Here is a 16,973-nt window from a genome sequence, read left to right as displayed (position 1 = left end):
CCTGGCTCCATGCTGTTTTGTCCAGGACAGGTCCCCATTATACAGCCCCCCCGAGTCCCTGTCGAGTATAAAGTTGTGCAGGAATGCAGATTACATCACAATATAAAACTATTCCATTAGGAACACGTACAAATATAATTTCCAAAGGATATACTCCAAATCCATAAAAATGGTTACTTCTGATAAGAGGTGAACGGAAATGGTGGTGAAAGGGCCTTCAGCTCTATTTTAATAGTGTTTTGAAAGAAGAATGTGTTCGTGTTGAGGTAGCTTGTTTCCAGATCTCTCGCAGGACGCTACCCTCTCTTGTGGGACTTTGCTGCTCTGCCCATAAAGAGGGAGACTCTATGTTGCCTCCTCGAATCCGAGCTTAGTCCGTGAGCTGCTTGTGTTGGAAGAGGCAGGGGAGAGCGCCACAGTCTTGTCTTCAGGGATCCTGAAGTTTTGCTTCCAAGCCCTCGTAATCCTGAGACTCCAGAAGATGAAGTTTGGCTTCCCCTACTTGAAAGATCAGAGGGAAGTCCCTGGAGACTAAAGACGGAAGAGAGAGAAATCCCAGCAGTCTCCTCAATCCAGCTAAGAAGCCAGATGTGTGCCTGAGACCGTTCTGGAATCCGTTGTAGGTGAATGCGCCTGCCTCGCAGAGGTGATCCCTCCAGATGGAGCCAGCTGAGCCAATCACAGAATCATGCGTCAGTACAGCTCGACTGTTGTTTTCGGTCACGGGGTTTCGGGCTGGTTTGTTACACAGCAACAGACAACGGTTCTGTTACTTGAGTTATTCAAAATTACCTTTAAAACATAAATAAGACCACAAGCAAACCTTTCTTCCTGCCTGACAACGAGCTTCTCTCTCCTTCTCACCACCACTTCACGCGTGCAGAGTCTCCGCTCATCTCCCTGACGACGCAGCACCCAACACGGCAATGCGAAATCCATGCAAATCCACACAAAATCAGGGCCACGTGATTTTGACATGAAATTGAAAATCTTTCAAAATATGTAAGAAATCATGAAGTTGATGAGGGTAATGTTAAGGAAACCCTTGAATCATGGACGAGTCCTCTGACAAACGAGGATCCGCCGCTGGAACGGTTAGCATTCGAGGAAGAAAAACTCCCCGCAGATGATGGCACATTCAAAGGGATGATGTGGCTGTCAGAGCTGAAGAGAGGCTCTCGGGAAACTGATGAAGCCCTCAAATATTTTTGCAATAATGACCCTTTTTATGACTCACCCGCAGAAGTCAAATGTGAAAGGACATCGTATCATGATACCGCGTCATCTTGTTAGAAAATTACGCTTCTCAAAATCAATACTCGATTGATCCTTTGTTCTCATAGTGAACACATCACTGGCCAACTAAATTTTGTTCAATTGAAGGTAGACTAATTTAAATAATTTTCTTACATTGTTTAACGATCAAGTCCCAACCAAATCTTTTCAGTTTTTTAAAAGATTTTATTTATTTATTTATTTGAAAGAGCGAGAGCACGTGTGCGAATGAGCAGGGGGTAGGGGGGCAGAGGGAGAAGCGGACCCTGCTGAGCAGAGAGACACGAGGCGGGGCTCGATCCAAGGACTCCGGGATCATGACCTGAGCTGAAGGCAGATATTTAATGGATTGAGCCACCCAGGTGTCCCCAGATCTTCTCACTTCTATTGTCCCTATTTTAACAGATTCATTTAAGTGGACTTGGGGTACCAGTCATCTGAGGAAGTTAGGGTCTCTGTAAACATCCTTGAGTCACCTCCCTGACTAGCAGGCACCATCTGAGATCATGCTTCGGTAATGTCCCCTGGCTACTTCGTCCAACCCAGGACTAAGCAGATAGTGGGGACTCACAGTTGCCGCAAATGTGACAACAATGACCGCTGACTGACCGGCTCACGTGCAGGTTTTGCCGCCGAAGGATGGAGCTTCTGCATTATCCCTCCCTGGCCCGACAGGAGCCGGCGCGCGTTCTCTCGAACTGTTCCGAGAAGGCCCATCACAAACTTCCTGCTGAAGCACTCCGAAAGGCTGGATACATTTAAAACCAATTCAAGCATGTAAAGTCGTTTTAGGAACTAAGCCCCGCGTCCCGAGGGCTCCGTCGAGGAGGGCCGTGGCTCAGAACAGGTGTGCCACTTCACTGAACAGGGATTTGGAAATGCCAAACGTTAGAGGCACTTCAGAAACCCCAACGCAGCCCGCTCGACACTTAGGCTCGCGGCACGTGTCGATAAATGACTCGCAGACATAGGTATTTGAGAAAATCTCTCAGCACAGATTCAAAATTAGCTGAGCCAAATCAGCATGGTGGGTTCTTAAAGAGACTACATTTTTTTTGGTTTTTCCTTTTTCGATTTTACTTCTCAAAAAGAAACTCTGTATTTTAGAAAACGGTCATTCCAAACTTCACTTTCTATTACGTGAGAAGCACACAACAGCGGCACATGTTTTCACATTCCTGAAACTCAGACTCTTTTGACTTGGGCTGCAAGCTTAGTTGCAAGAGTCGTAAGCACTGGGCTGTCTTTTCTTGTCGTTGTCCGGCTTCCGTTCCTTTGGAAATTAAAAACACACAAGACCAGCTTGGCTGCAAGTACCCTTTTCAACGGAGCCCCTCCCGGTGGAACATGTTCCTCCTGCCGCCCCCCGTCCTTCTAGGGCAAAGGCAAACAATACTTTCCGTTGCAATAACCTGTATCCAGGAAAACACACACACGCACACACACACATACACGCACACACCCAGGCGCCCTGTGTTGCACCCGTAGCCGAGCAGCCAGAGAAAAGTTTACTAGCTCTAGCCAATTGGAGGCTGGGGAGCGGAGCCAAATTCGCATGTTTCTCTCCGCCTCTGGATGAAGTCATGGTTGAAACATGGCCCTGAACTTCTGTTATAAAGGGATAGAGGAGGAGGAAAGAAAACCTGCAGGAAAGAGCGGGGGGGCCAAGGAGCACGGGGTTAGGAAGTGTGCGGCCGCTTCTGCAGCCTGAGTGGTTGTCCGGTCTGTGAGCTTCGCCTCCCACTGGGTGGAGTCGGGCTTTTAAGAGCGGCTGGAATGCAGTTCCCCTGGTCCGTGCAGCCGTCGGTGCGTGTGTGACCCTCCCCAGTCCCGGAGAGCCGGGCTCTGAGCGCAGGGCCGCGGGCCCCTCTCTGCACCGCGCTCCCATCCTTCCCGCCCCAGCAGCACCTTCCCACCTGCCCAGCCATGGGGGAGGACCTCGCCCAAGCCGAGAAGCTGCAGGACCTGGGCTCTGGCACGTGGCAGGAGAAGCCAGCCAGCCCCAGCCTAGCGTCGTCCTCCACGCCGAGCCCCAGCCTGAACCTGGGGAGCACGGAGGAGGCCCTCCGGGAGAGCGCGCAGGTGAACGCCGTCACGGTGCTCACGCTCCTGGACAAGCTGGTGCACATGCTGGACGCGGTGCAGGAGAACCAGCACCACATGGAGCAGCGGCAGATCAGCCTGGAGGGCTCCGTGAAGGGCATCCAGAACGACCTCACCAAGCTCTCCAAGTACCAGGCCTCCACCGGCAACACGGTGAGCAAGCTGCTGGAGAAGTCGCGCAAGGTCAGCGCGCACACCCGGGCCGTCAAGGAGCGCATGGACCTGCAGAGCGCGCAGGTCAGGCGGCTGGAGGCCAACCACGCCCAGCTGCTCCGGCGCAACCACTTCAAGGTGCTCATCTTCCAGGTCAGTGTCCCCCACCCCCCGCCTCTCCCCACGCAGCTGGGCTCCCTCCGCCCCCGTGATCTCAGCCCGCCTGGCCCTCCCGGCTGTTTGTACATCTGTCCTGCCTGTCGGGGACCACACACACGCAGCATTGTCCCCGTCCGCCCTCAACAGGAGGCGGCGGAATCTGCGCGGGGTGCGACCTCTCAGGTCACCGCAGCCTCAACCCACGGCGAGTGCCCAGGGTCCGCAGGCCAGGGTCGTCCGTTAGGGAGCACCTGGAGGCAGTCTGCGGGCTGGGCAGGTGAGCAGGTGCGCGCACCCCGGTCACGTTCATTTGTCTCTCTGCGCTCTGACTGCAGCTGTTAGCCGGGCCGGGCACGTTCATTCCGTGGCTGTTGATTAACTCTTTGTGGAAATGAGGCAATCATGCGAGCTGGTTTTTCTCAAGTCAAATTCATGACTGTGTTAAGTGTCTCTTAGTCGAGAAGACACCCGGGGACTAACCAACTATTGAAGACGGATTCCCTCGGAGTTGAGCTAGTCTCTTCCTTGAAGATTCTTTTGGCCAACGCAGTCTTTGTTGAGTTATTTTTCTAGACAATGATGCCCTAAAAATATAGAGCGAAACTCTTTACCAACGCACCAGGTAGGCTTGTTTGGGCCCAGGGAAAGCCCAACGGTCCGGTAAAATACAAGCCGTGTTGCCAGTCACAGAGGCTAGTCTTGAGTATTTTCTCTTGTAAATAGTTGCCTTGGAATGAAAAGGCCACTTAATTTTTTTAATGTATCAATGATGCAATTAATGTAGCAAGAGGGTATCTGGGGACAGGGAGATTGCGTGGGGCTGTTGTTCCGCCAAGTGGTGGGCATTTGTTCGTCTGGGGCAGCCCTGCCTAATGCTGGAAGCCCTTCCGCCCAGTGGAACGCAGCCAGCGCAGAGCCCAGGAAGCAGTTGCCGTCCCTGCCCCAGGGCTGTCTCCTTGTGACCATGTGAATAGGAGAGGGTTTCAAAGCCATGGAGGGGAGAGGCTATAACCAACTGTTTGATTGTGAAAGGCACACAAGGAGAGCCTTCATCTCCCAAGGGAGATTTAGAAATTGGAATTTAACCGAGGGAGCCTTCTTTTTTCTAAATGAATCTGCTCTGCCAAGTTAGAACCTAAGCCTCCTTCCTTCCATAAAAGGAAAGACTCATCCTGCTGCTTTTTTGTCCTCCCCAAATTGCACTTGATGTAAAGCTTCAGGCAGCTGATGTCCTCCTATACCTCGCAGGCTCTCGCAGCCCAGACGTTTTTTAGCTTTTCATGCAAATGGGGTAGCTTTTCATGCACCAGATGAACTGAAGAGAGAGATGGTGACTGCGCCTTTCTTAAGCCATGTAAGATCCTTACTTTATTAGCCTAAAAGATATTAGAAATCTCAGCTCTCAAGGCATTTCTAAATTAAATACTGATCTCCACACAAAACCAAACATGTACAGGCGTGTTTAAATCTGAGTCGTCAGAGGAAATGTTCCTCCCTCCCATGGGAATCAGGGAGATGATCTCTTGTCCTCTATCCCTCCGTTAAGGGGGCGGGAGGGGAGGACCTCGCAGAGGGAGATCATCATTTGTCAGGATCGGTTTACGTTTCATTTCGCCATGGACATTCTGTAGATGTTGGGGGCTGGGATAGAGAAGGCTCTTGACTCAAAATTCAAGAGAACAATACATCTGACATTTAAAAACAAAAACAAAAAAACATCGGTTGGGGAACTTAAGGACCAGATTTGCTGTTGAGCCCTACCTCGGTCTTCAGTTTGGGACCGACAGATGTGAAGCTGTAGCCAGAAACGGTAGCAGTTCTCGGTGTAGTGAGTAGACGGAGAAACGGGGGGCGCGAGCGAGGTGGGCGCTTCCCAGAGAGCCCAGAGCAGCGTCCTCAGGCTCCGCGGAGCGCCGTCTAGAGAGCTGCCCCAAGGACACTCCTTTTATGTTTTTGAAAGAGCAGTTTAGGAGTCAAGGAGCTGGACCTTTCTTCAACTATGGAAGGCACTTTAGTAGCCTGAAGGATATCCAAAGTCTCCACTCTCACGACATTGTACGGTGATTGTTCTGACAGACAAGGGCCTCTCTCTCTCCGAAAGCGGGGTGTCCGGGCAGTAGCTGCGCCCGTGGGTGCAACACCGGCGTGTGCTGGAGAGTGCTCCGGGTTCGGGCTTGAGCAGCTCGATTTTGTCGCACGGACCCTGGTTCATATTCGAGTTTCACCGCCTGCAGCTCCGGGATCTTGTGCACAACTTTGCAGCCTCTCTAAGCTTCTGTTTTCTCATCTGTACGCCGAGGCTGTTAATAGGAGCAAAACACTGTCGGGCTCTTTTCGTAAGCTCAGCGTGCTCTAAGTGTCTTTCTGCGTGTTATCTCATTTTCCCCCAATTTACAGAAGGGAGGCGGAGACTCAAAGACGTTTCTGTCTTGTTGATGCTATCTGGGAAGAAAGGAGTGTGGCGGGGTGGGAACTCCCAGGTACCTCGCTGCGGTGTGTGCTCTTTCGCATGAAGCTGCTTCCTTCCCGCCACTCCTGGGGCTGTTTGAAATGGTCAGAGACGCACGGCGCCTCAAGGGACAGAAGCTCTTCCTGGGTGGTCTGAAATGCATTTGCACAGAGTGGCTACACTTCTGCTTGGTTAGAAATGTGCCTCTTGAGTACCAAATGATCCCTCCCTACCCAAGACCTTAAAACGGCTATGCTTATGCTTTTTAGTTGGGACGTTATATGACAACTGTCAGTTGAAATCAGTATTGTGTCCGCAACACACCATGAGAGCAAAGGACCCGGCCCAAAGGGCCAACCCAAAATAGAGCCTTCTCGTGGCAGGAGTTTTCACGGAGTGACAGCAGGTGGGGAAGGGAATGAGGAGGCAGGTAATACACCAGGCACCGCCTCATAAGTAATTTGTCATTCTCAGTCCACTCAAATCCTATGCTAGACTTTCCTTTACTAAATTCATTGGCTTTCCAGTTTAAAACAAACAAAAAAATTGATGTGAAAATTAAAAATAAAAAAAGAGAGAGGGAAGAAAAACCATCACTTTGCTTGAGCACATTTAGTACATAATGTCCAGACGATTCGGTTTCCAGTTTGTGAAGTCCTGCTGTGTCCTCCAGAATCTGCAGGTGCTCCCTGGTTGGTCGCTCCGTTGGTTTGTCTACTAGGTACTTAGACACTAGCACTCCTTTAAACTCCAAAGTTTGTCCTTACTTCGTCCTGCTTAAAAAGACATTATTGGGCGCTTGGGTGGCTCCGTTGGCTGAGTGTCTGCGTTTAGCTCAGGTCGTGAATTCGGGATCCTGGGATCGAGCCCTGCGTTGGGCTCCCTGCTCAGCAGGGAGTCTGCTTCTCCCTCTCCCACAGTCCCTCCCCACCGCTCATGCGCTCTCTCTCTCGATCTCTCTCTCTCTTAAATAAATAAAATCTTTAAAAAATAAAAATAAATAAAATATATAATCTATTTATTTACTTAAATGTCTGCTGAACTTACCGCATCGTTGTGGCATTAAAGCTTCTCATGTCTTTGGCAATTACTTCAAATTATAGCCAGCAGTATCTAAAAGTAGAGACCACTCCTCTCCCTTTGAGCAATGGAAAAAAAACAAAAAAATGGTAAAAGTCGTTGTGAAATTTAGCAGCTTTTCTTCTTACACTATTTTATAATAGCTTCAGAACAATGTTTGAATTCAAAATACTGTGACAGGACCCAGTATAAATGAAATAAGACTCAGAGAGATTGGTGATCAAAAAGCAAACGCTAAAGACTAATAAGATTAATGCTTTTTCTGTAAGTATGGCTATCTTTGCCTAAAAATAGCACTTACACAGAAAATCAGTGAATTTGCTGTTAAAAGGGAATTTTCTCTGTTGATTGAAGAGCCTAGAATCTCACAGGTAACTGGCCGGGAGGGTGTGGTGCCCACTTATGCCTTAAAGTTCCCATAATGATTATCTGAAAAAGCAGTTTGGGAATGATTTCCAATCTAGGGAACAAAATGAGAGTACTCATGGACAGCTTACACTTTCATCCATATAGAATTGTGAAATTGGGTGAAAAGAGTAGAGGCTGGGTGTTCGCTGTGGGCACATTCGTAGAGAATCGGGCCCATCGGCGTGTTCAAATATTCATTGCTTGGCTTCCTTCGATGAGATCAGAATTTGAGAAAAGTGCTAAAAGTGTAACATCTTCAGACTATTTAAAGTTGAATTTTTCTTTCCAAAGATGGTACTTTCTCCACCCAAACCCACTGCTCTGCAAACAGCTAAATTATTAAACCTATAGAAGAAATGAGAATACGGAAAATCAAAGACCTGTTTAGGTGACAACGCACCATGTTGACGTCACGTTGATTAACTTTCCCATAATGGGGTATTGGTTTTGATGTGAGACTTACCCCATTCCCTTTGAGTTTCTGAGATAAACAAAATACTGGCTCCTAAGTGTTATTATTTGTACTTACGGAAAGTGAGCACTGCCTCAGGCATGTTAAGTGAGTAACTGATTATTATTTCTTCAGAAGAATCATTACTTTCTCTCACTTATTAAAAACTAGACTGTTTCTCGATGCAGCCCTCCCATGTGCACGTGGCCCCTCCGTCGTTCTGCAATCTGGATCTGGTGGAACTGAGTGAGCGGAAAACATTCTCCAGGGCAGCTCAGGTCCTAGCATTTGGATTCTTGCATGAAACGAAACCTGTTTGGTGTTCGTACACTGGGAGAACGCTTCTGAAATTTGTTAATTATTTTTCATGGGATTTCCATTAATATCAGAAAATCAAACGTCTTGGAGCTGGGAAGTACTTTAATAATCATTTGGTGTAACCTCATTTTCTATCAAAGAAGCAAAGACCCTGAGAAAGTGACTAGCAAGGTTTCCTTTTATTAATAATAGAAATTACAGAGCTGAATGGCAAAATGAAGTAAAAACAAACACTGTATTCCCACTATGCCAAAGTTCATGTTGACTGGGTTTTCTACACCAGCTTTTAAATAATTCAGAATGATTTGTTTTCCATTTTGTGGTGGGCGTGTGTGTGTGTGTGTATGTGTGTGTTACAAAGAATACCTAACCACTGTGATTTTAAAAAAGAATTGAACCCTTGATAACACTGAAAAATAATGAAACTTTTAAATCCTCCACAATGTGAAAGACTGCTCAGGGATTATAACTAATGCATTTTATTCTTATGGCTTGCTGATTCTACCGACAGCTGCCTTAGGGGTGCAGTTCTAATCAATGGCTTTATCCACTTGGCAATCTATACCTCAGAAACACAAATTGGAGAAAACCATCAATGTGTAAAGGAGACCTATAAATCAGAATGTCAGGTGGGCATAGTTCCATTTTAATAACTCGTATTTAGAGGTTATCGGATAAAGCATCCCATGGACTCAAATTTATGGTCCTCATATCCCTTCAGGATGCCACCACATCCCTGTGGGACTGTAGCCCCACTGCAGCCGTAGTTAATTTCTTCTAACAACAGGGATGATAAGTTAGTGACCAAAGAACAGACTGCTGGCTTTTCTCCCCTCATTCAAGCTTTGTCTCTAGGCTTCCTTTTCCAATGCCGGTCACAGAATCTCCTTCTCTTTTAAAGCATCTGCTTCTGTATATGCACAAAGATTTGCTTCCATGATCTCCACCCCAAGAGGTGCTTGGCAAGTTGGCAAGTTTCTCCGTGTTGATATCTACATGCACAACCGGGACGGTTAGTTCGTGAGAATCCGTATAAATAGCAAACAAGCTGAAGTGGAAGAAAAAATGCCACTTCTCAGGAATTCTTTCCATTCCTTTTCTCTTCCGTGCTGCAAGCACGTCATTCATACATGTTTGAAGTGCGCTGTTTAATTCTCCCTTCCTTTGAAAAACTCCTAAGGGTTCTCGTGAAAGGTCAGAACCCAGAGCAGCTGCGTTAGTGGTGGCTGAGTGCCTTTTTGAAAATAAATCTGTAGGGCAAACAGTCAGCGGCTCTTGGGGGACTCTGCTAGACAGAAGTGCCCGAGAAAGCAAGGCAGCCCACCAAGGATGCTTCACGCCACGTTAAGGAGCCACAAACCCAGAGCAGACACATGTGTAACCGCATAGTTAAGCAGCGATGGAGCTGGGGACGAGTGCTTGGTCCTCCCCGTGGAGGGAGTTGTCCGTACTGGAGTCTGTCGGAGAAGGCAGAGCAAAAACACGAGGACAGGAGGCTGAAGGGCAAGTGTCCCTTCACCTGCAGACAGGGAGCTATCACCGGATGTTTCCACAAGGTGTGTGTGAGAGGACCAAGCAGTGGCCCGTGTGCAGGGAAGACGGGGCACCCAGGGACAGCGCCGTTCTAGATGACCTACTGTCTGGGAGGCTGGTTGAGTTTCCGCCATCGTAACAGCCCCTTCATGGGCCAGTACAGGTCCAGGTCTAGGTTTTGTTTCACCAACACAACAGAGATTTTGAGGGAGTGTCGGTGTTTTCCCGCTCCTACCGACGCAGGATGGAAAGGTACGACCCGCGTGTGCTCAGACACCCGCAGACTCCGGTGGGGAGGGGAGGCGCTGGCCCTCGCTCTGGCTGCCACAGGCGACCGCGGAATAAACCACGTCCGGCAGACAGAACGCAGACACCGCTCGAGTAGTCACAGTGACAACGGGAGCTTAAAGCAGTTAGTCAAAAAGACGTACCTCGCTTGTTGCCAGTTTTATGAAGACCCGCCCAGCTCCCTCTGGATTATGTCCGTTCCCGCTGGGTTTATTTTCAGAGCTGGCATAAGCACGCTTGAACAAAGGTCCCAGGCGTCCTAGGAAGGAGTTCAGTGGGTCTCCCGCCACCCCTCAGCTGCCCTCCCGTGCGCCCTGCGTGTCCACCGCACATCCTGCCGACTCACCTGACCTTGCTTGAACCTGTCCCCAAAGGGCATGTCACGAGCAAGACCAGAGTTTGGACTCAACGGGACTATGCCGTCTCAGTAACAAAAAGCACATTTAAGACAAAAGGCAACACTGTTGAATTCTTTTAAAAGCACAGTTACTATGCTTACCTCTCTGTTAAGGCTGAAGAAGGGACGTCATCAGGGTAATTCTCTGAGTACCCGCAGGCCGTACAAATGTAGCTGTGCTCTGGGAATCAAGGCTTAGTTTTAAAGTTTCCCACCCAAATTTCCACTTCCTTCACTGATGACTTGCAATAACATTTCACAGAGTTCTCGGTTTCTGCTTTTCCTCCAAACAGCTCCTGGCAAACTCTCCCAACCCTCTTGTCAAACCCCAGAAGTAATTTTGCTTCTGGACTAAGCATCAGGGCCGTAGCTGTTTCTGTGGTCCCCCCCCCGCCCCCATTGATGCTCATCCACTGAGAATAACGCCCTTCCTGAACAACGGGAACCATCGTGGCCCTCAGGCCTAGGCTCGCCTCATTTCACAATGGAGCTACCGTCCGCAGATTCCTTCTAAGACACAGAGCTAAGCCCGTTCTTTTGTAGTCCTCCAACCTCCCCAAAGGACAGGGCTAATTCCTGCTGCAGCCACCCACGTCCTTTCTCAGCCCCACCTGCGGCGACGGGCGCTCATTCGGCAAGTGGCTACTCAAGTGTTCTTGTCGTCAGCCCTAACTGAACACGAGACAAAAACTGCCGCCCTCGTGGGGGTCACGCCAGCGAAATAGCAGCAAGTTGAGACTTGAAACATGGGAAAGTCGCTCTCTAGAGAAGTCCATGCCATACATGGCTCATGGGAATCCCATCCTCCTTTCATTTTTTTTTTTTTTTTTTACTTTGTCTTTTGCACTGTGTTCCTGACACTTTCCACGACACTCAGAATGGCCGGTTGTGGAGAGAGCTCTGGGAAGCAGAATCTGTGATTTCTTTACTCTAAAGAGATCCTGTTCAACCAGATTTTGTGCTATTTATCTCTAACCAAGACGTTATCCCTCGTTTGTAACCATTTTCCGAGAGGACCAGCGTATGAGTGTGTGTGTGTGTGACGCAGGGACACGGGGGGACACGGGGCTGTATTCAGAGTATCACAGTTATACTACTCAGTGGTTGATAAGAAGAGGGACTTTCAGTTTCTCTGCATCAGACTTGATGCATTTAGCGATGGCGTTATACTCACAGAGTATGTGTTTGATCATGACCCTGATGTTACTGACTTTTTGGTCAATCAAAATTGCAAAACAAGAAGGGACGTCCTTCCTGCTAACATGAACTTTACATGAAGTGGAGATCCCGGATAGACCTTTAAATACGAAATCTGGTTATTTCTCAAGCTGAGACTCTCCTGGGCGGTCCACAGTGCAATCTGGACACCAAAGCTCTGGTTGAAGGCAGGGTGGACATGGGCACGGGAGCCCCCAGCCCGGCATTCCGAGCCCCAAGTGCCCCTGGGAGTGCCGTTGGAAGGCTGCTCATTGAGGGCAAGTCCTTTTGTTCTTATCTGGAGGAAACGAGACCCAAGGAGAGTATGTTCTTGGCTGAAAGTCCCCCAGCCTGTCCAAAGTCCAGCAGGGCCGAGACTCCGGCTCCTGACACACCTTCCTTCTGCTGAGCCATTTCTTCCCATAAAAATGTAAAGCCCCATGCCAGTTGGGTCTCGTTAACCCGGTATTCAAAGACCAATATAAAAAATGAAAGGGTTTCCTATGCTGTGTGACCAAGTCTGTCTGAAGTCGTGGCCGCCCACCTGGTGGTGTGGGAGCGCCATTGCCCTTGACTCTGAAGGCACGTTCTCGGGCTCTGCTCCCTGAGACGCAGGGAGGGGCAGACCTTTGCCTGTGTGTCTGGAGGCTGGAGCAGGAGCTATGCTGGGAACAGTACAGGGAAGGGGGCAGATTCCTGAGCCTTCTCACTCTTAGCGCTGGGTGGGGGCCCAAAGTAGTCTTGCCCGAGGAAGCCCCGTGTAGAAGAGCCTTGATAAGGGATCTCCACTTCATGTTCCCACTCACCACTCGGAAAATGGCTGTGGCCTGCCACCTCTCCTTCCTAATGTCCACAAAGGATATCCTAAACCACAAGGCTCCAGCGGTGGGCCCCAGGAAGGCTGGCCCTTGCTTCTCTTACTCGAAAGTTATGTCATTAGAGAAATTAATGTGCAGTTCCAAACAGACACCAGCATTGACCACACTTTTACTTCTGGCTCCCACCTGGAGACGGAACCCCATGGAGGCTTTGTATGGTGTCTGATTCTTGAGGACTTCCCAGTCCTCTCCCTTGCCCCCTTCCTTTATCTTCTAACTCGGCCTCCAGGCTCTTTTGCAGTGGGATTTTGGCAGAAACAGAGCTATCTGACCTTGAAGGAGGGTAGGAGAGAGAGGCCTCTTGGGTTCAGTTACTTACTTTAGCTCCTTTATCTAGGCAACTTCCTGATCTATCAGAACCACAGCCCACTTCCCCGGCTGCCTGTCACTGATAGGGCCCTTGCCAGCTCCCCTGGTAATATTCCCAACAAGCAGCCCTTGCGCTTATCCAGCCTACAGGAGTGACTTGACCCGTTTAGAATTAACTCCTCACATTCTAGAAAACAAAAGCCAGAAACAAAGTTTGGTTTCGATCATCCCCTGGTGCCAGAAAGACCGACACAGCACATCACAGCAGTTCAGGACAATTTGTGGGATCTGTTACTAACATGAAATCTACATTGTCCGTCTTTTCAGGAAGAAAATGAGATCCCTGCCAGTGTGTTTGTGAAAGAGCCGGCCTCCAGCCCCGCGGAAGAGAAGGAGGCGCTCGCTGATGAGAACAAGTCCCTGGAGGAGACCTTGCACACAGTGGACCTCTCATCAGATGACGAACTTCCCCACGATGAGGAGGCCCTGGAAGACAGCGTGGAAGAAAAGATAGAAGAAAGCAGGGCAGAGAAAATAAAAAGATCTAGCCTCCAGAAAGTAGATAGCCTCAAGAAAGCATTTTCTCGCCAGAACATCGAGAAAAAAATGAACAAGCTGGGGACGAAGATCGTGTCTGCAGAGAGGAGAGAGAAGATTAAGAAATCCCTCACTTCCAATCACCAGAAGATATCTTCTGGGAAAATCTCCCCCTTCAAGGTTTCTCCCCTCACTTTCAGGCGGAAAAAAGTCCGTGAGGGAGAGAGCGCTGCCGACAACGAGACCAAGTCTGAAGACATGCCTAGCAGCGACCAGATACCCGAGGAGCAGGAAGATGGTCTTTCCGAAACGTCCCCATCCGGTGCCCTGGTGGAGGGAAAGAGCGGGGAGGGGGACGCAGGAGGGGCAGCCTCCCAGGGGAGCAACATCGACTTGACCATTAAGGAGGATGAAGAAGAGCAGCCGGTGGCCGTGGAACAGGCCCAGAAGGTTCGCTACGAGGCGGGCGACCTGCTAACCTCGGAGGATGCGGAGCACCCGGTGCGGCCTGCGGTGCTGCACGTGGACCAGACCGCCTGAGCGCAGCCCGCCCGCCCGGCCTGTGCTCTGATGTCCGTGAGGGACCAGAGCGCAGAGCCAGCCTCCAGCACGTCCCCAGCACCGCCCGTCCCGCCCGGTCCCTGTCCGAGCCACCGTCGTTGACTCTGCCGCAGCATCACACGCAGGACCCAGATTCACCACCAAGACACCCTGCCGGGGGCGCAACTCCTCACCTGCTCTTAGGTTCTGTGTTTGTGGAATTTCTCCAGGATCGCAGGGAAGAAGAACGGGAGCCGCTGCAAAACGCGATCAGTTCGGCTTAGTTACAAACCCAGAGGCTCCTGAAGATACAGTCATGCAGCTGCTTCGTCTTCTGTCATTCCGTGAGCTTGCTGATGTGGGCCGGTGCTGTCCCGAATCCCAGGAACTCCGTGAAGCGAATGACTGTGTTTCAAGTGTCTGATGTACAATATACAACGTATTGAAGCTAGAGACATAACTACTTTATATTTCAGGGGGAAAAAAAACCCACTTTTTAAGAAAGGTGAAAGAGAAGGTCCAGTTGGTTATTCACTTAATAGAAACCAGTGTCTTACTGAAAATGAAGGAAAAAAACTGAAAGACTGTAATAGTCAGCTAATGAAGGGAGATGAAGGAAAGCCAGGACTATCAGAGAAAGAAAACCAAGAAGTTGGAAAATAAAAGAAACCAGAAAGGAAGAATGCCAAAGAGAATGAAGAGAGGAAAAAAAGTATGTGCTTAGAAAGAAAATATTTACAGTGTTACTCAAGTATTCCATTCCTTAAATAATTCTACAGAGTTTCATGTATCCTGGAATAATATGTTCTATCTTCACAATATTCTTACTTTCTAATATTTTCAAATACTATGAAAGCATAGTTTCCTGTGCTAAAGTTGCATTTTTCTTAATAAATCAAAGACATTACAAATAGTTCTCCAGGGAGGTTTAAGAAGATGTGGTCTCTCTGACATGAGAATGAAGACCGATCTTCAAGATTCCTATGGGCTGTCTTTTGGAGGAAGCTGGATCATGCTATTCTTTCATGTTTTCCGAATTTGAAATAACCTTTACTCTCCAGATGATGTAACATAGGTCTAGAAAGACGTTAAAATCAACAGGTTTGAGAAGGGAAGGATTCTGTTTTTCCTTTTTGTACATACTGCTGATTTCATCCCGGGTCGTATTTTATTTATGTATTAATTTCACAGAATATTGATATGATTCTTCCAAAGGCATATGCTAGTGTATATGGGCACATTTATTCTGACAGGATAATTTTTACTACTGCCTAACATTATACTAAAATAGTGCTTTATCTATTTTTAATTACTATGCTAATGTTTTGAGAAAACTATTGAATTTTAGAGACGGTTGTGTTAGGGAGCAAACTCCCCACCTTTTGTACACAGCACTCACCATATGTAACCTCACAAATAGAAGTCACCCACGACTGTATTAACAAATGATGCTTTGTGTTACAGAAGGAAAGAAGGATTAACAGATGTATTGATGGCCTAACCTATACAGCTCTGTCCTTGTTTGGCAATAATGTACCCCAAATACTAGATTGTTGAACTAACAATGGCCGTGTTAAAGAAGACTAAATAAACCAAAAAATAAAAAGTATATAACAATGTCAGTTTTTTTGGCAGAACAATTTTAGAACAAGCGAGAATTGATTTTTAAACTCTCCCCCAAACAGAGCTGTAACATTCATCGTTTCCGTCTTGATCTCCCCTATTAACTCCGCTTTCTTTTTCCCCTGATCTCGTTTAGAAATCCAAGTCTCATTCTTCAAGTTTAACTTTCTTGACATCACTCTGCCAGCCTTGGAGAGCATCTGAATTTATCGCAGCAGCTTGATAAATTTGATAGTTCCACCTGCATTTTTATTGTTTTGTACCAGACCTTCTAATGCCTTCAGGAGCCTGCAAACATGGGTGTACTGGATGTATGTGCAGTTCATTCACACGGAGCCGACTTTGTCTGCGGCGGCCCCGTGCACTTGGTAGAGGACTTCGTTCACTCCAGGCCCTGAGTTTGCCTATTTGACCTTTATGAAGTTGCTGTCACTTTTTGCAGCCCGAGTTGGGGGATCCAGAGTTAATGTACGGTTTATATTTTTCTTTCCAAAAATGCTTATGCCGTTTGTTCCTGTAAACAGTATTTGCATGCTGGCAAAAAGTCACGCTTAAAGCTTTTTAGATTTTAGTGACAAACATTTATTTTGTGTTCCCCATTTGAAGCATTAAAATTCTAAGTAATAAAACAGCAAATTAGCCCAGATAATGGTTGGAAAACACATCCTGTAGGGATTACAGAGAGCAGCGGTTGTGGAAATGGAAGCTGTTTATTCTGTATCATTGTTGAGTTATTTGCACACTGGTGAGGCTGAAAAGTCCCCAAATTAGATATGTCTTCCTCCTACCCACCCAATAGCCCGTTCCTCACTCTGTGTGCCCGGAGCTCAGGAGCTAGATTCGTTCCCCCAAAGACGGGTTATATATTAATAAGCACTGAGGTCCGTGTCTCAGAAATATAATTCAGGAGTGAAGAAGCATCTCTTATACGGACCACAAATCTCACCGAAATATAGCAAAGATGTCACTTTACTACAAGATCTTATTTTTAATATATACAGACATACGTATTTCAACAGGAATATTTTCCTCTTTCCACTTAGGAATCTAGCATTTGGCTGAATTTCTTTTTATGCATGAAAATAAAAGCTCCACGCTAAGGCCACTTCTACACAAAATAAAGATTTTTCACATTTATTGTGTGATGAAAGCCCAAAATGTTTCTGTTTTTAGCACTGCTCGTGCGTTTCAGTCCACCGTCAAGAGACGAGAGGCTCCTTCCACAGACCAAGCCGCTAGCATAAGTAAAGGTTATAATGAAAGGCATTTCCGACA

General features: G+C 47.9%; 1 protein-coding gene across 1 annotated transcript; it reads left to right on the top strand.

Annotated features, from left to right (window-relative positions):
• Positions 1-2,919: 2,919 nt before the first annotated feature.
• CAVIN2 (caveolae associated protein 2) lies at positions 2,920-15,682 on the top strand. Its single transcript, XM_046019548.1, has 2 exons — positions 2,920-3,684; positions 13,326-15,682. The coding sequence occupies exons 1-2, from the start codon at positions 3,202-3,204 to the stop codon at positions 14,073-14,075; spliced, it is 1,233 nt and encodes a 410-aa protein (XP_045875504.1). The 5' UTR covers positions 2,920-3,201; the 3' UTR covers positions 14,076-15,682.
• Positions 15,683-16,973: the final 1,291 nt, after the last annotated feature.

Source organism: Meles meles, chromosome 9 (genome assembly GCF_922984935.1).
Source record: "Meles meles chromosome 9, mMelMel3.1 paternal haplotype, whole genome shotgun sequence".
Lineage (NCBI taxonomy): Eukaryota > Metazoa > Chordata > Mammalia > Carnivora > Mustelidae > Meles > Meles meles.
Note: the sequence above shows the minus strand (reverse complement) of the source record. Positions and strands in the feature narration are given on the sequence as shown.

Bases quoted from the DNA above. Each gene is read 5' to 3' on its own strand.
- CAVIN2 (XM_046019548.1), top strand. From the start codon at position 3,202: ATGGGGGAGGACCTCGCCCAAGCCGAGAAGCTGCAGGACCTGGGCTCT. The intron at 3,685-13,325 runs GTCAGTGTCCCC...CCGTCTTTTCAG, and splicing joins TCAAGGTGCTCATCTTCCAG to GAAGAAAATGAGATCCCTGC.